Source organism: Nomascus leucogenys, chromosome 3, assembly GCF_006542625.1.
Source record: "Nomascus leucogenys isolate Asia chromosome 3, Asia_NLE_v1, whole genome shotgun sequence".
NCBI classification, from domain to species: Eukaryota; Metazoa; Chordata; class Mammalia; order Primates; family Hylobatidae; genus Nomascus; species Nomascus leucogenys.
The window spans coordinates 19,894,495-19,922,069 of NC_044383.1; the positions used below are offsets into that span (position 1 = coordinate 19,894,495).

General features: G+C 39.8%; 1 protein-coding gene across 4 annotated transcripts in view; it reads left to right on the top strand.

Moving 5' to 3' along the window:
• The first annotated feature begins 614 nt into the window (after positions 1 to 614).
• Positions 615 to 27,575, top strand: part of NRAP (nebulin related anchoring protein) — a 74,758-nt gene continuing 47,797 nt past the window's right edge. The window contains exons 1-14 of one of the 4 annotated variants that reach the window (XM_012505822.2): positions 615 to 931; positions 1,309 to 1,403; positions 1,989 to 2,076; positions 7,149 to 7,253; positions 10,610 to 10,714; positions 11,697 to 11,801; positions 12,815 to 12,919; positions 14,191 to 14,298; positions 14,587 to 14,691; positions 17,482 to 17,586; positions 18,581 to 18,697; positions 21,448 to 21,552; positions 23,002 to 23,109; positions 24,149 to 24,253. In XM_012505822.2, coding sequence (XP_012361276.2) covers positions 860 to 931; positions 1,309 to 1,403; positions 1,989 to 2,076; positions 7,149 to 7,253; positions 10,610 to 10,714; positions 11,697 to 11,801; positions 12,815 to 12,919; positions 14,191 to 14,298; positions 14,587 to 14,691; positions 17,482 to 17,586; positions 18,581 to 18,697; positions 21,448 to 21,552; positions 23,002 to 23,109; positions 24,149 to 24,253 — 1,428 coding nt within the window. In that variant the 5' untranslated portion in view covers positions 615 to 859. The remainder of the gene's footprint in view (positions 932 to 1,308; positions 1,404 to 1,988; positions 2,077 to 7,148; positions 7,254 to 10,609; positions 10,715 to 11,696; positions 11,802 to 12,814; positions 12,920 to 14,190; positions 14,299 to 14,586; positions 14,692 to 17,481; positions 17,587 to 18,580; positions 18,698 to 21,447; positions 21,553 to 23,001; positions 23,110 to 24,148; positions 24,254 to 27,575) is intronic. The other 3 variants (XM_003255479.4, XM_030806881.1, XM_003255480.4) reach the window with 3 other exon arrangements.

The following is a 27,575-nucleotide window of genomic DNA, read 5'->3' on the forward strand; positions in this document are numbered from 1 at the left end:
TGTATCAGGTATTTCTATAAGGTGATAAGGTGACATTTCAGCAGAGACTGAAGGCAATGAGAGGCTTCCCAAAGCCAGGAAGAGAGATTCTGTCTTCATATCACCCCTTTTAAGGCCTGTGAGGCAAGGGAACAAGCACAAAGGCCTTCTTGGAACATTCTAGAATAAAATACAGAGGCCAAAACACCAAGAGTTCTCATTTGCTTTTAGTTTTGCGTTCCAGTAGAAGCTAAACACAAATTAACACCTTATTAAGTTTTTAGTTTCACTGTTGTAAACGCTTTGGGTAAGTAAAGTTAAAATTCAAGTGTGATATTTATCCATTTAAAGGAGTGAATCAATCCTATTTTATTTTCTATATTTTCAGGAGCTGGCCTTTCTGCTTTAGTCATAGGACGCATAGAGCAAGCTTTTCTAATTTGATTGTTGGATGACGGTGTGGCATCTTCCTTTAGGTTCTTTTCTTGGGTCATGATCACAGCTAGTGCTAAACCACTCCATGCTGCCTGATCATACACCAGGATTTGGTTATCCACATAAACATGATGCTGTTGTGAGTTCATTTTTCTATTTAGAGAAGCATGTCAGCTAGAAATACTTCCACCTTATTTCCCAGACGCATGCGTGCTGAGTGAGTGGCCAAAATAGCCCCTTGAGTAAGTGGCAGCTTTAAAAGCCATCCAACTGCTGACTTCAAACTAGAAGGTCAGCAAAGGAAAGTGGAAGTTGGATTCTGAAAGATCGAGGTGCCCACAGGAATTTTATAGTGGTCGGATTCTGAAGACTTGAACTAGACTGGGGGTTCTCCTTGCATTTCTTGCCTGTTGCCTATCTTTGTCGTCTCTCTTCCGGCTTCGAGATGAATGTGCAGGCTTGCTCTAGGTGTGGGTATGGGGTTTATCCTGCTGAGAAGATCAGCTGTATAGATCAGGTCAGTAGATGTTTCTTGGCTTTTGTGAATAATAACAAACAGGAAATTGACCTTCTCACATATGGACATAGGTAAATATGGAAATTTAATTTTCAGTTAAATTGTTCTGAACCACAAGAAAAAGTTACATTTTCTCACCTTTATTTAGTTCTACCCATTTCTATTTCTTCTATGTTGTCTCAAAAAAAAAAAACAAAAACAAAAAGGTATCCATTTATTTAACCGTGAGTGTTGTTGTTATAGCTGTGTGTGTGGTTTTTAATTTTTTTTAAATCACGATTTTATCCTCGAAGTTCATTTTTTTACCCTAAAATATATAAGAACCTTGAGTCTGGGGGGAAAAGGTAATTGCTAAATCTTCTGTATATGATTTCTAGATATGGCATAAAGCCTGTTTTCACTGTGAAGTTTGCAAGATGATGCTGTCTGTTAATAACTTTGTGAGTCACCAGAAAAAGCCGTACTGTCACGCGTAAGTGTTTGATGCCCCCATCACTACCTCTTGAGTTTTATTTGTTTTTCAACAAGGAGCCAACTAAACGTTCAAATCATATACCCCGGGGTTAAATCCAAGAAATATCTTCTCCCAAAGTGTTCCTTTGTATCCTGTCATTAAAGAGACCTAAGGTGGGGTTTTATGCAATGGACACAAAATTTCAAATTTCTTCCAGTAAAAGATGAAATATATCCACTATAACCTCATGTCAAATTATTAAATACTGTGCAGAACAATATAATGGCCATAAATATGCATATAGAGCTTTGAAGTATTTTCTTTTAAATAATTTCAGAATCCTTTTTTACTTTCTTCAGAAAGTTTTTGAGTGATCATTTCCAGTTAAATTTAGGCTTTCAGTTATATATGTTGATTTTATTTTATTTGCTTTTTTTTCCTGTAAGATGCATTGCCTGGAAAATCATGAAATTAATTTTTTGGTTTTATATTTATTGATTTTTTAAAAATAACTGTTATTACTTAAAAATAATTTTAAGAATAGTCCCTCAATCATTTGGATAAAGTACATTTCTAATTTTGATTTATACCTATTTGTTGTAGCCATAACCCTAAGAACAACACTTTCACCAGTGTCTATCACACTCCATTAAACCTAAATGTGAGGACATTTCCAGAGGCCATCAGTGGGGTAAGTTATTTAATTTTCAGTGGGATGGAGGGTATGGAGAATGGTTGGTTACTGGGTAGAAACATACAAACAGATAGAAGGAATATGTTCTAGCCAGGCACAGTGGCTCACACCTACAATCCCAACACTTTGGGAGGCCAAAGCAGGCAGATGGTTTCAGCTTGGGAGTTAGAGACTAGCCTGGGCAACATAGTGAGACCCTGTCTTTATTTCTTAAAAAATTAAATAAATAAAAGAAGGAACATGTTGTAATGTCCTATAGCAGAGTAGGATGACCACAATTAACAACAATGTATCATATATTTCAAAATAGCTAGAATAGAAATGATAAATACTCAAGCTGATAAACACCTTAAATGCCCTGACTTTATCATTACACATTCTAATATGTAACAAAATATTATATGTACTCCATACATATGTGCAAATATTATATATTGATTAACAATGCTAGGCACATGTTAAGTTTTTAAGTGTCTCTGTCTGCGTGTGAACCTGCCCATTTCCTCCACATATGCATGTAAAGTGCATTTGAGTAACAAATGTGACTGTTTGTTCTCCCACAATATTAGGAGCCAATATACAGGATAATCTAGATTGAATAATTGAGGTCCTTGATTTCAGTATAATCTTTGTGTCTTGACCAGCTCAAGACTGTCTCATAAAATGATGACAGTTTATAGAGTAGGCTCTGCATATACTAGGTGCTTAATACATAAACAATGCTTACATAGTTGGAACATATTACAAGGATCTTGACTTTTCCCTGTGACATTCTGGTACATAAAATTAAAACCTTTAGTTTCACACTCTTAAATCTCTCTGAATTCAGTCATTGCTTACGATTATTGACAGCCTGTTTTCCCCTAGGGGTGGGGATAGGTCAAAGATGTTTTCCTTTGGAAAGGAAGTTTAGTTTAGGAGGTGTGGGATTGAGATGGGGAGATAAACATGGAGGCCATGTTGCCAAATCCAGCCTCTTGAAAATCTAGTAGTGGAGTTTTGTCAAATAACCAGTTATTGACGGAACTCTTGCACCTATTAAAATGATGAATCATTGAGCTTCTATAACCCATGCCTACAAGAAGTTGCTCTGTGGGATGAAGTTTTAGTGGCTTTCTAAAATTAGAAAATTACCCATGAGGTGAAAGACTCTCTAGTAATCCCTCTTCACCCAAGATTCCCTTCCTAATGTTGCTCCACCTCATACTGACTCCCTTCCCTGCCCAGCTGTCCTCCTCCCAAGAAACTGTGTATGAGATAGAGGTAGTGACCTTGCTGTGTGGCTCTCTACACATGCTGCCAAGATACCTTATTTTCACTAAGTGCTTTGAACTAATTGTGAGTTTATTATTTCTTTTATTTAACAAGCATATATAGCATTTACTGTAGAAGCACTTAGTTCATTTAACATATATCGCAACGCAATGAAGTTGATACTACTATTATTCCATTTTATGGTGAGGAAACGGAGGCTTGAATTGTTGCTCAGACATCATTGCTTCCTAGGGATTCACAAGTCTTAAGAATTCACAAGCAATCCTAGGTTACTAAGAAGCCTAATTCTTTTAGGACTTTGTTTTCATCTCTTGGTGTCTGAGGACAGCTACGTTAAATTACAATAAGTATTGAATCTAGCTCTTACTTAAACAGAGTGCTAAATACTCTGCTAAGTACTTTATATTATCTCATGTGGTGTTGACAAGAACCTTCTGTAATATTCTCATGTTATAGTTGAGGAAACTGAAGCTCAGAGAGGTTAAGTAACCTGCCTAGTTTACCCAGCTGGTTGGGCACAAATCCAGATCTGTTTAACTTTAGGATATTTATTAGTAGCTCTCTTTCATATATACCCAGAGGGTGGCAAACCCTCCAGAAGACAAAAAGCACTTGTTCATGTTTTCAAATATCCATGTTTCTGCAGTTGTGTAGTGAGGATTTGACAGATAAAACATGACGAGGTGTACTTTACCTCAGAATGCTGTATGCATTTATTACACTGTCTACAGAAAGTTCCACAATGTCTGTATTTTTCCTCTAACTGGGCCACAGCGGGCATGTCTCCACCTTATAATCACACAACAGGTCACACACTATTTTCCTTTTTTTGAGATGGGAGTGGACTCACATTATTTTAACTGTGTATGACAGGCTCAACCTGGAGCAAGGCTAGGATTGTTGCTGGTTCTATTTCCAGCCACAGACAGTGATGTGAGCTTCCCAGGAGGCCTGCGTGTGTGTATTTGTTTGTGTCTATGTGACAGTGTATATGTGTGTATATATATGTGTGTGTGCATCTGGGGAGTGTGTATATGTGTGTATATAGGTGTGAATGTGTGTGCACATGCATCTATATGTGTGTATGTGACGTGTGTGCATGTGTATGTGTGTGCACATGTTCATGTGTATTGTGTGCATGTATTTGGTGTGTATGTATTTATGCGTATGCATGTATATGTACATGCATGTGGGATATGTATATGCATATGTGGTATGTATATATGTTTATATAGTGAGTGTATATATGTGTGTATGGTGTTTATGTACGTATGTATGTCTGTATGTGTATATGGTGTGTGTGTGTGTGTGTGTGTGTGTGTGTATGTGTGTGCGTTGTCTACTGAGATCACTTTCTCCTTGCCCACCAGGGACAAAGTAAAATGGACAACCATATCCCTTACAGGGCCCAGCTCTTACAACTGCCCTAGGGTGTGTTATGAATTACCTTTTCACCTCCTTGTGATCTCTGAGAGACTTTGACAATTGAATAAAAAACAAATTCATTGTGAAAGTGCTAAAATCAAAAAAGGAAAGAGATTTTTCAGTGATGGTGATGAAGGAGAAAAGTAAAGATTTTAAGCTGGCATTCAAAGCAGATTTGCAGGTTTTTGTTTCCTAAATGTCACCCTTTGAAAAATAAATAAATACTTGCAAAGACAGAATTTCCTGTTTGGTAGGTGTGAATGGAATTTTTAGAAAAATAAAACATCTAGGGTTTTCTTCTATTTGGAGAACGAAATTTAGCCCTTCATGCTTCCTTACCCCACTGGTAAGATTTATGGCATTTTTTTCCTCTTTCTATTTCCTTGGCTTAATCATGAATCTCACGAAAGGTCCCTGAGGGAGGCAAACCCTCCCCAGTGGTAGATTTGCACTGGGGAAGGAGGACAGCAAATATAACTTTCTAGAAGTGGACAGAATATCTATTTTGGTCATGTGTTTCTGATTCCTAAAGTACATTGTTCTCAAGGAGGGCAGTTCCCCCCAACCCCTAACCCGGGGACATTTGTTAATGTCTGGGGACATACTGATTGTTGTGACTGGTGTTGATGGGGTATTATTGCATCTGGTGGGTGGAGACCTGGGATGCTGTTAAACATCTTGCCATGCTCAAGGCAGTCCTCCGCAACAAATAATTAACTGGCCCAAAATATTGGCGGTATTATTGGTAGGTAAAAACAAAAAACAAACAAACAAACAAAGCCCACTTTAAGTTTATGTAATGTTCATTTAATTGTTTCTTAAAAATACAAGGAAAAAGCATGTAAAGATCTCTCAATGTATATTTTAAAAATATACACATCAAGTAGCATTAAGCAGTAGGAACCCTGGAAAGTCAATGTCAGAACGTGCCCTTGATAGGGAACAAGAATTCTTTGGGTTTAAACTTTCCTCTGAGCTTGTTTTCTCATTATGTTTAAAATTAAGAATTTAAACTTCAGCTTGTAAAAATTTCAGATTTCTTTCTTTCTTTCTTTCTTTTTTTGAGACAGGGTCTCACTCTGTTGCCCAGGCTGGAGTGCAGTGGCATGATGTCAACTCACTGCAACCTCCGACTCCTGGGTTCAAGTGATTCTCATATCTCAGCCTCCTGAGTAGTTGGGACTACAGGCGTGCACCACCATGCTCAGCTAATTTTTTCTATTTTTAGTAGAGATGGGGTTTCACTGTGTTGGCCAGGCTTGTCTCGAACTCCTGACCTCAAGTGATCCGCCTGCCTCAGCCTCCCAAAGTGCTGAGAGTGCAGGCGTGAGGTACTGTGCCCGGCCAAAATTGCCAATTTCTGGGCCTCACTTCCTACCTAACAAATTTTGATATCTTAGTTTGGACCTAAGACTTTCTGATGTTTTTTCTTTTATAATTAGTCCTTTTTACATTTAAGAAATCTTTGTCTATCTCAAGGTTATGAAGATGTTACCGAGAGGTCAGTTTTCCCCCAATTAATCTATACATTCAAGGCAGTCCCATTCAAAATCCTGGTGTTTTTTTGTGGAAATGGACAGACTGATTCTGAAATGAATATAAAAACACAAAGCTTCTAAAATAGCCAAGAAATCTTGAAGAACAAAATTGAAGGACTCACCAGATTTCAAGACTTACTCTATAAAAGCAGACTTACTCTATTAACTCAGCATAGAATTGGCACAAGAAGAGAGAAATAGACTAGCGGACCCCAACACGGTCCAGAAATAGGGCTGCACGTGTATGGTCACTTGACTTACGAGAAAGGCATCACTGCAATTTAACATAGCAAGAATGAGCTTTCAATAAACAGTCCTGTAGTAATTGGGTATTTATATAGAAAAAAATGAACCTTGACCCTTATCTATACATAAAAATTAACTCAAGGTGTATTATAAATCAGGATGTTAAAGGTAAAATTGTGAGGCATAAGAAGAATACCTTCATAAAATTGAGGAACCAGCATTTTAACAAGCTCCCTGGGTGATGGTTACACGACTAAAATTAAGAACCACTACTCTAATGCCCAATGTTTCCTGAGGTTACTCTAATTTGTATTGTGTGATAGGTTTATAAAGACTTTATCTCAGTCGCTTTAATCGCACTGCTTCAAAGAGCTTCGCACACAGCAGGTGCTCTATATGTGCCACCTGGTTGGTGGTGCAGATGAAACCACAGGGAGACTGACAGCACAGTGTGCCTTGTAGCACAGTGAAGATGCTTTGCAGTTGAGACTTAGCAAAATCCCTCAATTTTAGTTAGGAATTGTGTGTCTATTTTTTTCTCTCTTTTCTGATGGAAACGTTACTGACAACATCTTCCTTGTGCAGATCCATGACCAAGAAGATGGTGAACAATTTAAATCAGTTTTTCATTGGGACATGAAATCCAAGGATAAGGAAGGTGCACCTAACAGGCAGCCACTGGCAAATGAGGTGAGAGAAAAGTGATAAGTGGGTTGGAAAAAGAAAGAGTGACATACTATGTCAATTGAATATATTATTATTATTACTTCTAGAGAAAACCGAGTAGGTTTCCTTTCATCCAGTTTGTAATTCCAACTGTCTGTGGAAGACCTCAATCAGCATGTCCTAACATCACCTGAACTCTATCTGCCCCAGACCAGGTTCATTGTCATCCCCTTCCAACCACTGCATTTCTATCACCCAGGTTTGAAACCAAGGCTACCCTTTCTTTCTCTGACACTTCACTCAGCTCCACCCTTTTCTCTCTCCACTGTCCCCGTTCTGATCTACATCATTTCCTGCCTGGACCTTTACAAGGCCTCCCAAGGTGGCTGCTTTCCCTCCTCTAGGCTGGCCTCTCTCCAGCCTGTTGTGCTCACATGGGTCAGGAGGCTCCCAGCTTCCTAGGTGTCCCTGACTTACTCTTCCCACCTCCCCTGTCTGTTGACACACTCATCATTTCAGAATTCCTTAACTGTTTATTTTATTTACACACATAATATACACATAAGAATTTGCATTATTCTTATTATAAAAAAGAAATCCAAACAGTACAAAGCTAACCCTTTATCCACCACCTCCAATTCCAGTTTTCTTTGTAGAAGTACCTGCTTTCATCAATCTCGTGGGTAGCGTCCTTCCAGACTTTTCTCTATAGATTTGCAAATAAAACTATCTATATCTATCTTTCTAGAATTTACATTTGGACATGCTTACTACCATTTATTGAAGGATCTTGAATGAGTTATTTAACCATTCTTTACTTCAACTTTCTCATCTGTAAGGTGAACTTCAAACACTTCCTAACATAATGATATTGTGGTGATCAAAAGATCTTAGAACGGTGGTAGGCACAATAAATATCAGCTAGCATTATTTGTTATTGAAAATTATATATGTATATATGTTATATAAACCCCAAAGTATCTGAGACAGGTCTCAATCCATTTAGAAAGTTTATTTTGCCAAGGTTAAGGACACGCCCACGACACAGCCTCAGGAGGTCCTGATAACCTGTGCCAGAGGTGGTCAGAGTACAGCTTGCTTTTATACATTTTAGGGAGACATGAGACATCAATCGGTACATGTGAGGTGTACATTGGTTCCATCTGGAAAGGCAGGACAACTCGAAGTGGGGGCTTTCAGGTTATAGGTAGATTTAAAGTTTTCTGATTGGCAGTTGGTTGAGTTATTAACTAAAGACCTGAAATCAATAGAAAGAAATGTCTGGGTTACAATAAGGGGTTGTGGAGACCAAAGTTTTATCATGCAGATGAAGCCTCCAAGTAGCAGGTTTCAGAGAGAATAGATTGTAAATATTTCTTATCAGACTTAAAGTATGTGTTGGTGTTAATACTGGTCGGTAGGCTTTTCCTGAATTCCAAAAGGGAGGCGGGTATAATGAGATATGTCCGACCTCCCCCTTCCCATCATGGCCTGAACCAGTTTTGCAGGTTAACTTTCGAATGTCCTTGGCTGAGAGGAGGGGTCTGTTCAGATAGTTAGGGGGCTTAGAATTTTATTTTTGGTTTACAGTATATTTCTATTAAAATGTATACTTTTTTCATGAAACAGTATGCATTGTTGTAAAGTGTGTATTTTTCACTCAACAAATATCTTGGAAATATTTCTACATCAGCACCCTTTGAAGCTATCATGAACGGGTGTATCATAGGTGCACCATTAAGAATGGATGTAGAAGGCCAGGTGCCATGGCTCACGCCTGTAATCCCAGCACTTTGGGAGGCCAAGGTGGGTGGATCACCTGAGGTCAGGAGTTTGAGACTAACCTGGCCAACATGGCCCATCTCTACTAAAAATACAAAAATTAGCCAGGCATGGTGGCACGTGCCTGTAATCCCAGCTACTCGGGAGGCTGAGGCAGGAGAATTGCTTGAACCCAGGAGGTGGAGGTTGCAGTGAGCCGAGATAGTGCCACTGCACTCCATCCTAGGTGACAGAGCAAGACTCTGTCTCAAGGGAAAAAAAAAAAAAAAAAGAATGGATGTACAATACCATACTATCCTATTGATAGACAGGATTATTCCAAAATTTTTTTGCTATTGCAAAGTTGCTAGGGACACTCTTGTTCAAGACCTCTTTTGTACACAAGGGAGTGTTTTTCTAGACTAGGTAATGAAAAAACAAAGTTGCTAAGTCAAAGGGTATGTCCCTTTTAAATTTTAATGGAGGCTCAAATTGCATTCTAAAATAGCTGTACATTTTATACTCCCAAAGGCAGTGTGTGAGAATGCCTGTTTCCCAACATTCTAACCAGCACTTGGTATTGTCAGATAAGCGTTTGGACAATCTGCATCTTGTTTCAATTTAAATGTCCCTGATTGCTAGTCAGGTTGAGTGTAATTTCACATATGAATAATCTGTCTTTCTGGATCTCCAAAGGCCAGCTCTACCCAACCTGTCCAACTTGCCCCCCTCCAGCCCACCTGGCTCCCCATCTCTTTCCCTTGGGTCCAATCAAACCCAGCTCCTCATGGTCCTAATTGCTGAGCCCATCACTGCCTTCATGCTTTTATTCATGGCAGCCTACATTCCTGGAATTTATTCAACAAATAATTATTGAGTCTATGAGTTGCTACACCCTGTTCCAAGATTTTAGGATGCATTAGTGAACCAAACATGAAAATCCCTGCCTTCGTGGAACTGATCTTCTAGAGTGGATGCCATTCTTTCTCCCTTGGCCTCTGCTAACTGCCCTCAGCCCTGGAAGTACAGCTCAAATTCTATCTTCCCGCCCCAAATGTTACCCATCTCTTACAGACTGCTTTTTAAAGATTCTTATTGTACTTATCACTCAGACAATACACTTAAACACATATCTTTTTTCTAATTGCTATTTGTTTCATGTTAGTTTTATCTCACAAGGTGGTAGGTCATGAGTATCTTAAAAGAGAAACGTTGCCTTTCCTTTTTTTTTTTTTTTGCTTTTATTTCCATTGTCAGTTGTCAAGTACATAACAGGTAGTAGGTTTTTGAGATTTGTCTGAATAATGTTGATTAATCTCAGATTACCTGTCCACAGTGATTTCCCTTCCTCCTCGCCCAATCTTGATGCAATGGTATGCAAGAAAACGTTGTTACATTCAAAATTTTCCTGTGACATAAGTGGCTCTCAGAAAGTTCAATTATTTGGAATCTTAGGTCATTTTCTAGCCTGCAATAAATGAACATTTCAGTTAGCTGAGACCCAGGATTTACCAATAGGAGTCTATAATGTTTCAGAATATCTTCTTTTGGCAATGTATGTAAATGTTGCTGGGAATCTGGGGCATGTGTTTGTATCCCTTCGTGTGCTTCCTTTGTAGAGAGCCTATTGGACTGGATATGGGGAAGGGAATGCTTGGTGCCCAGGAGCTCTGCCAGACCCCGAAATTGTAAGGATGGTTGAGGCTCGAAAGTCTCTTGGTGAGGTAAGCACCCTAGAAATTGCTTTAGGAATTAGTTTAGCAATTACTTAGCAATGAGTTTGACTGTTCCTTGGCTTTTACAATTGTGGTAGACAGAATGATGCTATCATCCCCAAAGATACCCATGTCCTAATCCCTGGAACCAGGAGGGTCAGAGTCAGAGGAAAGGTGATGTGGTGACAGAAGCAGAGGCCAAATCCATGTAGGGCAGGAACTAGAAATGTGGGGGCCTCTGGAAGCTGGAAAAGGCAGAGAAACAGATTATGTTCTAGAAACTCCAGAAGGAACCATCCCTGATGGCCCATTTTAAAGTACTGACCTCCAGAATTGTAAGAGACTTTAGCAGGCTTTCACATAGGGAAGACAGTTTTAGCCCGGATTGTGGAAATCCTCAACCATTTTCACAGGTTGCGCTCCAGGTAACTAGGTCCCTCCTGGTTACCTCTAGGTTCACTTACCTTTTGAAGAATTTACTTTGGAAAACACTGTTAGTCCTCATGACTTTTCCTTTAGAAAATGGAAAGAAAATGCTAGAAACACAAATACTAAGGTGATAAGTCTCATCAAGAAAACTAATCATCAGAGATATTTAAAAAGTCAGAAGGAAAGAATAAGAGACATTTTACTTCCAATACTGTAGGACTCTTGCTAGCAGACGAGTTACAGGAAAGTCACCCATGTATTAATTAATGGCTGTGTTACCTACAGGCCTTAGAGTCAAAGGGCAGCCCTTGAGTTGTGCCAGGTCCCCATATTTTGATATGAACATTCAAGAGGAGCCCCTTTGATGTGGGAAATATGAGTTCTTCAGTGCTGATGGTTTTATTCAAATGGCTAATTATAAACCATTTTTAAATTTATTACAGATGATTGAAATATTTCCCAAGAACTTTACGAATCTAGTTTCATTGGTTTTATTGCAGTTTTCTTAGTTGTCATTCAATATCATCGCAGTTCTCATTCTGACATTGGTTCTGACCAACAGGAATATACAGAAGACTATGAGCAACCCAGGGGCAAGGGGAGCTTTCCAGCCATGATCACACCTGCTTATCAAAGGGCCAAGAAAGCCAACCAGCTGGCCAGCCAAGTGAGTGTCTAGGTGCTTTTTCACCATTGATTATGCTAATTTTTGTCATTAATGAACCCCCGTGATTTAGGGAAAAAACAGTAAGAGAGTGCTTTGGGGAAGTAGGTATCACTAGTGTCATATTACAGAGAAAACTGTGTTCTTACCTTTTCCCCATCAAGTATTCTCTGTGCAGTGATTGGACCATGTCTATAAAATACAGAGAAGACTGTGTAGTTCACCCAAAGTCTGGACCACATGATTTCTTGAGTTTGCTTTAGCACTGAAGACATTATTATTTTTTATTTTTATTTATTTTTATTTTTATTTTATTTTATTTTTATTTTTATTCTCGACTCACTGCAACCTCCACCTCCTGAGTTCAAGTGATTCTCCTGCCTCAGCCTCCTGAGTAGCTGGACTACAGGCGCGTGCCACCACATCCAGCTAATTTTTGTATTTTTAGTAGAGATGGGGTTTCACCATGTTGGCCAGGATGGTCTCAATTTCTTGACCTTGTGATCCACCCACCATGGCCTCCCGAAGTGCTGGGATTACTCGCATGAGCCACCACATCCAGCCGAAGACACTAATTTTTAACTGGATGTCAGGTTCACCAGAAGAGTAGCAAAGTTTATTTGTTAAAAGCTCAGATTTTGGAGCCAGAATGCTGAAATTTGAATCCTGGCTCTATCCCTTAGTGCTGTGTGACCGTGGACAAATTATTTAATTTCTCTCTTCCTTGGCTTCTCATTTGTAAAGTGAGGACAACATTAGTCCTGCCAAATGTGATTATTATGGAGATTAAGCAAGTTAATATTTGTTGGAGTGTGGCAGTCCCTGGCACACTCCTGGACTTAGCACATTGGCATGGATGCTTTTGGAGGAGGAGCCTGTGAAACAAGCCACAGAAGACTTGCCACAGGTTTGCATCGAGTGTAGCCTGATGGTGCAGCTTTAGGAGAGCCACAGGGAGAGGTCATTGCAGAGGCTGTGAGGTGGGTGCGCCCTTGACTCTACTGTCTTCTCATCAGGTGGAGTATAAGAGAGGGCACGATGAACGCATCTCCAGGTTCTCCACGGTGGCGGATACTCCTGAGCTGCTACGGAGCAAGGCTGGGGCACAGCTTCAAAGTGATGTAAGAAAGGAGGGAGGCCAGTCCATCACTGATGGGCATTTGGGTTGATTCCTCATCTTTGCTGTTGTGAATAGTGCTGCAATGAACATACACATGCATGTATCTTTATAATAGAATGATAAAAAGGAACAAGATCATGTCCTTTGCTGGGACATGGATGGAGCTGGAGGCCATTATTCTCAGCAGACTGATACAGGAACAGAAAACCAAACACCCCATGTTCTCACTTATAAGTGAGAGCTGAGCAATGAGAACACATGGACACAGGGAGGGGAGCAACACACACTGGGGCCCACAGTGGGGAGCTGAGGGGGAGGGAGAGCATCAGGATAAATAGCTAATGCATGCTGGGCTTAATACCTAGGTGATGGGCTGATACGTACAGCAAACCACCATGGCACACATTTACCTATGTAACAAACCTGCACAACCTGCACATGTATTCTGGAGCTTAAAATTAAATTAAATTAAATTAATAAAAAAGAGAGAGAAATGAGGGAGGCCAAGATGTAGTGGTTTGCACTTAAGATCCCTCATTCTTTCCTTGCTTGGAGGTGGAGGGAGGGAGAATATATGAGATATTCTAGCCCTGCATGGGTAACAAGAAGAAATTCCTGAGGTCAAGGATGGTTGGGTTTGATAAGTCAGTTAGCAGAGACCTTGCAAAAACACTTCTTTAAAGTGAAAACTTTAGATTGGATTAGTACCAAATTGGATGTAGCTGAGTAATCTGAGAGAAATCTCTCTTGCCACTACAAATTAGAGAACATAATTTCTAAACAACTTTTACCACTTGCCTTTACATAATCCAAATGTTCCACAGCATAATAAGATCAAGAACTTAGTGTTGTTCTGAATGGGACATTGAAGCACAAATCCAGCTTCTGCTTAATACGTGGTTTCCTCTTGCCTTAGCCTTGATCTGGGGTTGGGAAGACTCTTGTGTCTCCCAAACATGGCTGACAACTCCTTGAGGGCTGAAGACTTATTACTCTGCCCAGGCCCGGTGCCTGGCCTGCACCAGGTGCTTAGCAAGCTTGTGTTGAACTCCACATTGGGTGTCTCCATGTGCCAGGCACTGTGCTGGGTATTGGGAATAAGAAGGTGAATAAGATGCACATGGCTCATCAAACTGTAAGCCAATTATATGCCATATGAGCTATGACAGGAGATGGGCAGGATGTCATGGAACCCTTAGCAGAGCATCTCACTAAGATCATCTGATAAACAGTGGAATTGGGGCATGTGATTCACATTTTCTTTCATTTCAGGTGAGATACACAGAGGACTATGAACAACAAAGAGGGAAAGGCAGTTTCCCTGCGATGATCACACCCGCCTATCAGATAGCCAAAAGAGCCAATGAGCTGGCAAGTGATGTAAGCGTCCTTGACAATGTGGTCATGTTAGGGAGAAAGAGGAATGTGAACCTGGGTCTGGGGAGTCCAACTTCCTGTTGACTTTTGCATTTACCCTTAAGCCAGGGAGTAGTTTTCCTTCATAGTTTTAAGTCAATTTTACCAATGACAATGACCTGGCACTTTTATGTCTGAGACATACCTACTCCCTAGATCCAAGCAGAAAAAGAACATTCCATTAAGACATTCACTTTTGGCTCCTGTGCATGGGAATCAAATTCACCGAGTTTGTCCTTTGCCTTCAAACAGGTGAGGTACCATCAACAATATCAAAAAGAAATGAGGGGAATGGCTGGTCCAGCCATTGGAGCTGAGGGCACCTTGACAAGGGAATGTGCAGACCAATATGGCCAGGTATGTGATAAAATGATCTGACCTGCTCTTTTCCATGTTTGGCCCCTTCTAGGCTGTGACACAGCTATGACCATTTAATCAGGGGTGGGTCTGTGGTTTATCTTTACCTTATTTATGAAAGGTAGATTTTCCAAGATAGAAAGTAGTGGACAAACAATTGCACAGGGCTCAACTTGACCCACTTAGGAAAACAGATTGAGGCACTTTCTTTTTTTAAGTTAATAAATGACTTATACCAATATGGTGGCTTGGCCAAGAAGAAAGCATTCTTATCTGTCCATTGAAGAACAGTCCCTAGGACCAAGATTGGCTAAGCTTAGCTGGTCTCTATCATAAGCAACATAGAGATCAAAATGCATCTTGAAAAATATCGAGCATTTCACTGAGTAGTGGGGCTCATTTTCTTAGAAAGTGAATTTTTTTTATCTAGGTTGGTAGATAAATCAGTATGCCAGAGAATGCAAACGCTTTTTCCAATTTCACTTCTCAGATGAACTACATCTTGACAGGGAGTAAAAAAAGATTAAGATGACAATCACAAGCTAATTATTATTTGCACATCCCTCTGTCTTTTCTGGTACTAGCCAGGTGTTGTAGGGTAGAAAGGAAGCATTATTGTTCACAGCTGCAAGTAAAGAACATTGGAAGAGCAAGTGTGTGTATTAGAAGAATACATTCCATGGGTTTAAGTGATTTTTATTCATAATTGGACAGTTGTTTGAATTATTTGTCAGTAAGTAGACTCTCTACAACATATATGATTTAGAAAACCACAATGAATTTGTTTCTCTTCTTTAGAAAAACACATTGCCATAGTTAGGCATATGCTCATGCGAGTCTTAGGATGTGTGTGAAGGTCGGTTGGGACTCCTTTGAAAATGTCTGGCAGAGCAAAAATGCTTGGTTTTGAATTTAAAAGGCCATTTAGTCAAATTCTCTAAGTTAATTAAGTGGTCTTTTAGTGCTTTAAACCAGTGAAAAATGTTTTCACTGGTTTTGTATTTTAAATATATTGTTTGGAAAGCTCAGGACAACTTTTAAAACTCAGCTTAAAAAAAATATCTGGCTTCTATATTTGGCAAAAACTATTTTGTCCTGTATTTGGCCAATCCTATCTACCAGTAGTTATAAGACACATGTATCATTTCATATGTGTACCTAGACATGTCTGTAGGTACAGATGAAATGTAACTTCATAGTATCATAGCTGGTTCTTGATTAGTAGGACGCTTTGATTGAAGTTTTCAGTCCTGAAAATAACAAATGCAAGAATCAAAGTGGGTGTTGTTTGATAGCACCGTCAGCAGCTGTTGAGAGGACTCAGTCTAGCATGGCATTTCACTGTTGTGATTTAGCATGACTCGCCAGGGCATGAGGAGGAGGGAGCGAGAGAGAAGCCAGCAGGCAGATAACTATAAATATCTGTAGTGCCTTAAATGCCAACCAATTCATTCTTCTTTTTAACAAGTAACTCGACTTGTTAAAAGGATTATACCATGTAATCAACAGGATTAGGTGTCTTGAAAAAAGATTAACACTTACAACATACATACATACATATATATATATATATAGAGAGAGAGAGAGAGAGAGAGAAACTAAAATAAAGTTACAAACACAAAACTATAGAGCAGAGTGGGCAAAGCCATAGAGCAGGTTACCAAAGAATTTGAGAACCTTTTAAAAAAACTTAATCTTTTTTTACTTATTACATTTGGCCAGAAACTTCTGGCAGCCAGGCAAAAAGGAGAACTCTGGCTAAATGGTTTTCATTGTTGGATAACAGGGAGCCCGGACTTTCTAATCTGACCTAACTATTTTATTCTAGAAAATGTGTGTGCCACAGTCCAAGCCCTGGTGCTGGAGCTGGGCAGGCCCCTGGCTTGGAGGAGGCCACAGAGAGATGGAGTTGTGAGCCTAATAGGGGCACCATATGGGCTGTTTCAGATTTATGCAAAAAGTACAGTGAAAACACAGAGGACTCTGCCTGGGGCAGGTCCAGGGGTGAAGGAGGACTCAGGGACTTCTAAGAGGAGACTGTCTCTAAGCTGGGTCTTAAAGTACACCTGGCTGCCAGGGATGGGTTATCCATCATGTGATGACAGTGTCATGAAAGAAAAGGTTTTCCTTTCTGGGAGTGGATGGATGGTGTGGGGAAGTTAAAAGAAAGGATTGAGACAAAGATTATAATCCTTAGTCTGAAATATACGTTTAGTCCCATTTCAGATAATCTTATGGTAATTCAAAGTTTTTCCTCCCATATTACAAACATTATATAATACTCCTTTTCTGGTTACATGACACATACCATTGGGGAAGGCAGTAGCACTGGGGGAGACAGTACCACCAGGGGAGACAGTACCACCAGGGGAGGCAGTACCCCCAGGGGAGGTCTCTTCATAGATCTGCCACTGGGTGTGAGTAAGGTAGTATTCGAGACCTACTGGAAGACAAAGGACTTCCCTGGTTGTCAGTTAAAAAATGAATATTTCATAACACATGAGCCTGGGAGAGTGGTAGAGTGTCTGATTTATCCAGTGGAAGTAATGATGATGATCATGATATCAGTTGCCATTATTTAGTGCTGACTATGTGCTGGGCACCAGTAAGTGGGCCTGACTCCAGGGTCTGCCATCTTAAAAGGAATGTTTAAACCACCACATGGATATCACTGGAATACCCAAGGTGGATGAAACTCTGTGAGAATAGGCTCTACGAGTGACCATTGCTGAACCCCGCCTATCTGGGGAGGGAAGCATTACTCACTGAAGTTTTTGACGCATCCAGCAGGGTTACCCGGAGGAGTATGAGGAGCACAGGGGAAAGGGCAGCTTCCCGGCTATGATCACTCCAGCATATCAGAACGCCAAGAAAGCCCACGAACTTGCTAGTGACGTAAGTATCATGTAGGTGTGACCACAGAGCCAGAGGCAGAGAAGTGAGACTTTGAAGGCTGTGCTTACTGAAACCTACACACAGGTACATTTATTATAGCTGAGCCAAAGTAGAATGTTAGCCCTCAAGTCCCATCCAAATTTATGATGCCTGCTTTGGCCCCATTTGTCTGCTTCTAAGGAGATGGACGTGGACAACCAGCATAGCTCGCTTGAGGCCATTTGAAGCAAGTACAGAGGCTGGCCAGCCAGAGTGGGGTGTTAGGAGAGTTTGCCAAATGGCCCAATTAGAAATTGAGTAATTTAGGGGAAGAGCTGATTAAAATAAGTCATATGATTATCAAACTGGGTGTAACCCGGTGATGAAATGATTTTTATTGGCAGAATGTTAGCCTGCTGGCACTCCTTGAAAGGCAGGCTATAATTAAACTTGGAAAAGTGACATGCTCATTGCAGATCTTAACATGCCAACTGGAACTTGGTCTCATCAGAACCTAACATTCATTTCATGCCCCTTGCCATTTTCTTTTTCTTTCCTTTTCCTTCACTCTCTTTTCTTTCCTTTACCAAAGAACTATTCACCTATTACCCATTGACCCATAACAGCACCATCCTTGCCTGAGGAAGGAAGTTAAAAGACATTACTCTGCCCCTCATTAGCAGAGAAATGATGTTTAAACTAAGGGCAGAATGGGTTTGGACTGACAACTTTTGTTATGATTATTTTAAGACTTTTTTTTTTCCATGCAGAATTAGAGTATAAAGTGTAAAAAGTGTGAAAAGGGCCAGGAAAATTTTAATAACAAAAAAGGACAAAGTAGTTTATAGATTTAATGAAGAGAAAAGGCCATGTGAATTTTTTTTTTCCTTCAGAAAATTGTATTAAGTAAATGTTGACATTAAGTCCAGGATAACTTTGGAGTAATTCCTCTCCCAGAGCATGGAAACATCAGCTCCAGCCCCGTTCTGTGTGTTTTTTTTTTTTTTTTTTTCAGATAAAATACAGGCAGGACTTCAATAAGATGAAAGGTGCTGCACATTATCACTCGCTTCCGGCTCAAGACAACTTGGTTCTCAAACGGGCTCAGAGCGTAAACAAACTCGTGAGTGAGGTGCGTAAGGGGGAAGAGTCACACCCATGAGCATCACCTCTTTTATCTCCTATAGTCAGTGAATGAGGTGACCCTATAATAAAAAGCTCTGGTTAAAAGTGTGACACTGGCTGGCCGGGTGCGGTGGCTCACGCCTGCGATCCCAGCACTTTGGGAGGCTGAGGCAGGCGGATCACCTGAGGTGGGGAGTTCAAGATCAGCCTGACTAACATGGAGAAACCCCATCTCTACTAAAAATACAAAATTAGCTGGGCGTGGTGGCCCATGACTGTAATCCCAGCTACTAAGGAAGCTGAGGCAGGAGAATTGCTTGAACCCAGGAGGCAGAGATCACGGTGAGCCAAGATAGTGCCATTACTCTCCAGCCTGGGCAAAAAAAGCGAAACTCCATCTCAAAAAAAAAAAAAAAAAAAGTGACACCACCTATTCTACCCATTGGTTACCAGTTTCCAAGAACAGATATACAGTAAAATGCAATTTACAAGAGAGCCTAGAATCAAACCAATTACATCTTTCTCTGGTGGTTCAAAAGTTACTTTTTAAATCCTTCCAGGGCTGTCAATATTCAAAAGTGCCAGGCAACAGGCTTCTAGTTGCCAGAAAGAATACTGCAAGATCCATCTTTTAAAAAAAATCAAACATCTGAAAGATGTTTCAAATGTCAAACCCCTCTCGTTCTCTTATTATTGAAGTCTGAGTTCCGAGAAGCTGTGTATTCCATGTGAATTTCCCTTACCTTACATGCTGCACTGGCTGCCAGAGGGGTGTGTTTTGTTTGACTTGCCCACCGTTTAAGATGTTTTTATTGTGAGGACTGTTTGGCAAGGAAATATCCCCTCTAGATCCTCATATCCTTCTCACGCCCTAGTGTGTTCTTCACGGCATTTTCCCTCATTTGCATCTCTTATCTGGACTCTGAGGGCATTTGACTTGGCAGCCTCTGGCAACGGGAACAATTATGGCGATTCAAAGCACTCACATAACAACTTATCTGCAACTCACAAACAGATATGCAAAAATATTTTCCATCTCTAACCTCTAAAAGCCGATCCTTTACCCTAAACTGTTAGTTAACCCGTGATCCTCTAACTTGGGGCTGCTCTGAGTCACCAGCAGTGATATTTTCCTAAGCCTCATCAGGAGCCTCAGATACTTTGAAGTGGTAGATGGCTGCTGAGGCTTTGGAATCTGCATTTTAAACAACTGTTCCAGATGATTCTGGTGCTCTAAACCAGAGGTCAACACACTACAACCTCAGTGACAAATCCAGCCCACAGCCTGCTTTTTAAAATAAGTCACATCACATTGTTTCTGGATTATCTGTGGCTGCTTTGGAGCTACAAGGGCAGAGTTGAGTATAATAATTGACAAAGAATATATAGCCTGCCAAACCTAAAATATTTACTGTCCGGTCATTTATAGGAAAAGTTTGCTGGCCTTTGCTCTCACTCACAGAAAACTAGACCTAGATGGGACCTTTTCCACCATTAGGCTATCACTTTGTCATATGCCTGGAAAAGTGAAGTGTCTAGTTCTGGGTGGTAGAGACTTTCAGGGACAGAACTGGATCCACACCACTCAGAGTGCGGTTCTACCACCCAGGAATAACACTGTTAACATTTTGGCCTTTTTTATTTATTTATTTATTTTTTTTGAGAGGGAGTTTCACTCTTGTTGCCCAGGCTGGAGTGCAATGGCGCAGTCTTGGCTCACTGCAACCTCCGCCTCCCACATCAAGCGATTCCCCTTCCTCAGCCTTCTGAGTAGCTGGGATTACAGGCGCCCACCACCACACCCAGCTACTTTTTTGTGTTTTTAGTAGAGACAGGGTTTCACCATGCTGGCCAGGCTGGTCTTGAACTCCTGTTTTAGCCTTTTTCTATATGAATATACTGTAACTGAAGGGATGAATATAAAAATGTGTTTATAGAATTAGACATACCCCCACCATATAGTTTTATAAGATATAACAAACTGAGGGGTATTTCCTTTGGTAAAGAAGTTGCAAGGGAACCTTCCATTTCTTTACGTCCTTATGTTTAGTCAGTAAGACAAACCAGCCATCTATTAGTGGTAGTTGGCCTTAACTGCCTCATGCTAATTACCTGAGGTGACTTGGAGTCTCTTTAATAAATGTAGCCTCACATCCCACATCCACGCACCCAGGAGAGCTCAAATAGCCAACTGATTTTAAATTAGAAGACACTCTTCATCTGAGTGGTCTCATTTATTATACTGCTTGTAAAATAACTTTCCTCGTTGAATTGCATTGAAGTATACCTGTAAAGATGTGCATACATCATAAATGTATAGTGGGAAGGATTTCCTTAAGTGGGACACATCTGTGTGACTAGCAATCAGATCAAGAAACAGAACATGACCAGACATCCTCCTAAGACATTTCCGTTATAGGAAATATGATTTATCCCCCTAATACATTTCCCCTCAAGAGTAACTACCTGGGTCGTAAAACCCGTTTTTCCATTTTTTGAGTTATGAAATCTTATAGTATTTGTTCTTGAAAGCGACTATATACTTTTAATTTTCTGAATGAAATCAGTTATTTACTATTTATTATGATTTGTTTTTATAAAGGAAAATATGTCCTGCTAACTTAGCATGTTCTATGCTTGATATGTTAAAATCTTGGGTTAAAAGTTTTCTAAAAATATCTTAGTCAAGTCCTGGGACATTTTCAAGAGTGACTTCAGATTTGGTTCTATTGTGTGTCTGGTGTTTTGATTTCCAAGGTGGAGTATAAGAAGGATCTGGAAAGTAGTAGAGGTCACAGTATCAACTACTGTGAAACACCTCAATTCAGGAACGTGAGCAAGATCTCAAAATTTACCAGTGATGTGAGTTGTTAACGCTAAGCTTTTGTTTGGGCACTTTTGGTGAGCTTAGTTTTTAGGTCTCCTAAGAGGGACAGTCTGTGGGAATGGATCTATGTGTCTCGGAGAAGCATGGCCTTTTAGGCATAAATGCCTGGGTTTTGGTTAAGGTTGCCTGCTGGGATTTGTCATCATAGTGTTCAATTCTGTCACATCCCCGATCTTGACCGTGAGTCCTCTGGGCAGGACCTGTCCTCTCTGTCCCCTTGCTTCCCTTGTGTGCAGCACAGTGCCCGGCTCCTAGTGATGAATGCTGGTGAGGGGGCCTGGCTGAGCATGTGACATCCCCTCTCAATGTGACTTTGTGCTTCTGAGTTAATATGACCTCATTTCACCCTCAGAGTCACCTGGAGAGCCAGATGTTATTTCCCTATCTTACAGATGAGCAAATATGTACTAGAGGGGCATTCGCAAATTTGGAGAGTCTCAGAGCAGGTCTGAAGATGTATCCTCATGGACGTCAAAGACCTATACTAGATAGTGTGCTTTACTTTTGCTTAGTTGCACATAATAGTAGAATTTAAAATTGCAAGGGACTGTGTAAGGCGCAGTGAGGAATTTATTTTGCATAAATGTAGTGGTTTAAATCCAACATACCTGATTTCACAGTTATTAATAGCAAAGTGGCCAATTTTGGGCAGTTGTTTAAGCTCCCTGAGCCACTCTGCCCAACTCTAAAATGGCGATGATAATAGTTCCTTCCTCCTCATAGAGATTAACTCAGATAAGTAGAATCATGTCTGATATATAGTCATAAGTAGTATTCTGTCTAAATACTAGCAGTACCTAGAAATGCAATGGCCTCCCAGGTTAGGTGATTTTGATACCCCAAATTTCTTATTTATGACCTCTTGTCATCCTGTTTTGGTCTTCTCTTTATTTGATAAGTGGCATTTGGCACATAACATTATTATTTCACATAGTTGCACTAGTGACCAATTTTTACATCACAGAATTTGGCAAAGCTCAGGTTTTGTCCTTCATATATTTAGAAATGGAGGTAATGGCATGCAGTGATTTGTACCAGCCTCAGCATGGGGCTTTGCATGTGACGCCCGCATAGTCAGTGCCTGCCACCGTCTCATGGTAAATTTTCACATTGGAAAAATCTGGTAAATTTAAAACTAAAAATGTAAAAATGAACACAGAAAGTCAAGTCCGTTTTGTGCTGTCTATGCTCATCTGATCCCATGTTTCCTTGTTTTTCTGTCTTACTCCAACTTCTTGTGCTGGGTTGAAATTTACGTTATTAAAAAAAAGTTTGCCTTATTTTTTATTCCACGATACATTGACTATTTAAATGGGTTATATTTAATCATTTATGCTTTGGATTTAACGCATTAAGATGAGTAGTTTATCTTCAACTACTTGTGAAGGGAATGCTTTGGTTGAAAACTTTGTGTTTCCATGTAGAATAAATACAAAGAAAACTACCAGAACCACATGAGAGGCCACTATGAAGGAGTTTGTATGGACAGACGCACTCTGCATGCTATGAAAGTTGGCAGCCTGGCAAGCAACGTGAGTCCTTTTATGCCAGGGCCTGTCGGGATGAAGTGGGGTGGGGCATGAAGAATTCAGCCAATTCTTTTTAAATTCCTCTTAAAAAAAAAAAATCTGTCTTCTATTTTAAAGACTGTGTAATGACTGACCCAAAAGAGTTTCTAAATGTTAGCAGATACAACCAAGGCTAGGCAAAATCCCTGAAAATTTTCAAAGGCTTCAAGTTGTTTATCTTAGCTTTCTCTAATTTGAAGAGTACTTCAGTCTATTATAATGAATCCAGTGTGGTTAACACTTTCAATTTCTGAGAGAGAAAGAGAAATGAATAATTATGATTCTTATTCCAAATTCCCCAGGGTTCCAAAGCTTTTGTGATTTATTTGGAGTTGGTTGGTTGGTAAGCTGGTTTGTTCCTTCATTCATTTTTTTGATCATTGTATTCATTGAAAACCTACTGTGGCCTGGCAATGGTCAGGGTAGTGGGATAACAGAGTAGATCAGGTCCTTGTTTTCCCCTGTAGCATATAGTCTATTAATCTCTCTTTGGCTTTGTCAATCCAGTTTATAGATTTACAAATGCCAGATTGTAAATCTTGAAGGTAAAGGACACTTAAAGGAAACTGATTTCATTATTAAAACATACAAATGTCGGATTTTCTCTGCTTAAGAATGTCGATTTGATCTTTAGAAAAATAATTAAGTACTCTGAAGACTCTTGACCTTTCCATCTATTTTCTTGGGGTTAGCCAAGGAGCTCTTCCATTGCCTATCCATGTGCAAATGCTTCTTTTCAACAAAAATGACAAGCAGCTTCATAATTAATAAGAAATATAAAGTAAATGTGCTACAGATGGAAGTTAACTAATTTTGGACTAATTAAGAGGAATTCAGATTCATTAAAGACAAAAGTGTGAACATAATTTAATTTTCCTTGAAGGTGATGAAACTGAATTCATTTGTTTCTGGATATTTAAAAATATTTCTTATGGCATTCAAACAAAGCCAAAAGAAAGTAGAAACTGATTTCTCCATTCTTCTTCTTTTCTTCGTGTTTTAGGTTGCCTACAAAGCTGATTATAAACATGATATTGTCGACTACAACTACCCAGCCACTCTCACGCCTTCCTATCAAACAACAATGAAACTGGTGCCCTTGAAAGATGTAAGTTCTTTTCCAACAGCTCTTTCTGCCTCATCACTTGTCACTTCCTTCCTGAGGAGTGATTTGTAGGTATCAAGATGGAAAGAAACATGATACAACAGTTCATAGGAGGTTGAAGGGATTGAGGAAAGGGAAATCCTTTTCCATTTTCCACTAGGAAGTTCATTTATGCATGTTTGCACACCCTTAGGTTTTCAATGTGAACTAGGGACAACTCTAGTTTTGTCTTAAAAATAACCTGAGGTTCAGTTTTTCCTCTTAGAATTCAGTGAGCTTTGTCTGCTGGGCACATTTCAAATGCTTGTTCCTTAGCAAGGATGACTTATTTTCTTTCTTTAAAAAAAGGTTTGTTACGTGGTATGTTGAGTTGAAGGAAGTAAAATAAAATGTCTACGTACAAGTTGAGAGGAAGTGGTAATATTGACTCCATTTTTTCTCAGGAGCACATGGAAAAGTATATGTGTCCCTTAATTATTACAGCAGCGATTTTATTTATGGTTTGGCTTGTTCCAAGCAAAATGTGTACAATCAATTAAATTTCTTGTTTCCTGATTGCAAGAATTTTACTACATGTTTATTATAGAAAATTTAGAAAATACGGAAAAGTACAAAGAAAAAGATAAAAGTCACCTACTAGCTTAAAAACTACTTAAGGTGGCTCAGAAGTAGGTTGTATTGTGGTTGCCAGTGAAGGTTATCTCCAGTCGATCAATAATTTAACAAATAATTCAACATATATTTATGAATGTCAAGTGCTACTTTCCTTTACTTTCCTTTGGGATCAGTACAACTTTAGAAATTGATTGAGGTTTTGCTACTGGTAGATAAGTCTTTGAATCTCTCTCTCTCTCGCTCAGAGTTGGGGCAGTAGGATCCAGTTGGGTATCTTCAGTGTCCAACCCAGTGCCCACACATGAAAGGACAATCATTGGCAAATGATATTTATTGAATGAAAGGGGCTTTCCAAATGTGTAATAAAACAGGAGGTAGGAAGCAGAGGAATTTATCAGGGGCCTAAACTTTGCTTCTCTTTTTCTCAGAAAGTTTGGTTGGATTGACTTGACTTACTCATTTCACAAAGTTAAACTTGACCACTACCAAAGCTACATTTTTTTTTTTTTTGGCTATATACATTACCTGGGAAACTTGCAGATCAAGGGCACCTTATTAAAATTTGAATATGTGCTTTTGCAGTAGGATTCTAGAAATCATGCCTAATAAGTAGCACAAAGAATGCAAGATATACTCCCATTATGACATGACTTGCTACTACATTTATCTAGATAAGACTCTGAGTCAAACCAGGCACCTGGAAGCCCACCCAGGGAAGTCTGATACAGACTTAAACCAGACTGAATTAGAAATATTAATTGAGTTTAGAGGTGGGTTCTAAACTGGCAGCCCATGAGCCACATTCACGCTATGGAAGTGCTTTGTTTGGCTACACAGTGGGTTTTGTTGCTGTTGTTGTTGTTTTAATTGAACCAACATGTGGAAGTTCTGATTTTAGACAAAAACTAATATGCTCACCTTTTCTTGAAAACTCTGAGACATTCTGCCCTAGTTCCTGCAAGGCAGCAATTGGCTGGGACTAGGTGGTGGCTGCTCTCTGTTGCTGTGCCTCCTTTAGCTTACCTTCCTGGTTCTGATATGAATTTGAGTTTATCACCCATAATGTAGGGATTTTAGTAATCAGGAAGCTTGGGGAATCCATTTACAAGAACAATTGTGGTCTCTCTGTCTGGTAATCTTAAAGGTGGTGAAATAGCTATGAAATTAAATAAGCAAGCATGGGTTCTTAATTTGAGAGCATTCCCTTTAGATAGAGTTTATAAACACTAATAGAATTAAAATGAGACTCTATCTTTAGCAAAAGGAAAAAAAAACCCTTCAAAATGTAGACTGAAGCAATGGCCAAGCATTTGTGATGTTGCAAAGATGTGATTAATCATGGAGATTTTAATTGTGTCCCACAGAGTAAAGTAATTGTGCTCAGTAATATACTTAATGCAGAATTATCAGGAAGGAATAGCCATTTAAAAATATAGTTCTTGTGACATTTTATCATGCATAATTCTAAATTCTAATAGACTCTATTATGAGATGATAATTTTGCCTTCTGAATTAATGCATTAGGAAGTCACTGCACTCTAATCTAATTAATAGTTGACATTGAAATGACTTTATATTTCCTAATTTTCTCTACACACCCCATGTCCAAAACTCAGAACATGCAAAAACTTTTCTCCTTGAATCATTAACTAAAAAGCACAAAATGATTTTTTTTTTTTTGGAGATGGAGTTTCACTCTTGTTGCCCAAGCTGGAGTGCAATGGTGCGATCTCGGCTCACGGCAACCTCAATTCTCCTGCCTCAGCCTCCCGAGTAGCTGGGATTATAGGCATGCGCCGCCACGCCCGGCTAATTTTGTATTTTTAGTAAAGACGGGGTTTCTCCATGTTGGTCAGGCTGGTCTCAAACTCCTGACCTCAGGTGATCCACCTGCCTCGGCCTCCCAAAGTGCTGGGATTACAGGTGTGAGCCACCGTGCCAAGCCTAATGATGTTTTTTAATCTCCAAATCCAACAAAGCACTCCATGGCCCATTGTCAGGAGCACTTCGTTATTTCTAGGTCCTGTTCTAGAAGTTCACTTGTAAGTCATTTGTTTGTTTCTGGAATGCATTTCCCTGTCTAAAAAATGCTAACTCTGGCTAAGGGGAACCCCTTGCCCATCTGTAAAATAACAAGTAATAGCTCTAAGCACACTAGCTTTGGCAAACCAGGTTTATAGAGTACAGGTATAGAGCCACCTTGCGAGGCAGACTCCTGGGATTTGAATCATAGCTCTGATACTTACTGCCTGGATGACCTGGAGCCAGCCACTTTCGGTCTCTGTGCCTCAGTTTCCACATTGTAAGGTAGGGATAATAACAGTGCATAACCATAGGGTGGTGGGAAGGATTAAATGAGTTAACATGTGTGATGTACTTGGAATGGTGCTGGGTGCATAGTAAGTATCATGTGTTAGTCATAATTATGATGAGCTGGTGTTAGGACAGGCAAAAATGAAATGAGTACAAGACCCAGACTCAGGGAAGTCATGCAGTATACAAGTTAGTAGCCAGTGGGCCCAAAGTGGCTATTAGACCTAGTTCTCTTGGGTCACTGGATTTTTTTTTATTATTTTTATTTTATTTTTGAGATGAAGTCTTCCTCTGTCACCCAGGCTGGAGTGCAGTGGCATGATCTTGGCTCACTGCAACCTCCACCTTCCAGGTTCAAGTGATTCTCCTGCCTCAGCCTCCTGAGTAGCTCGGGTTA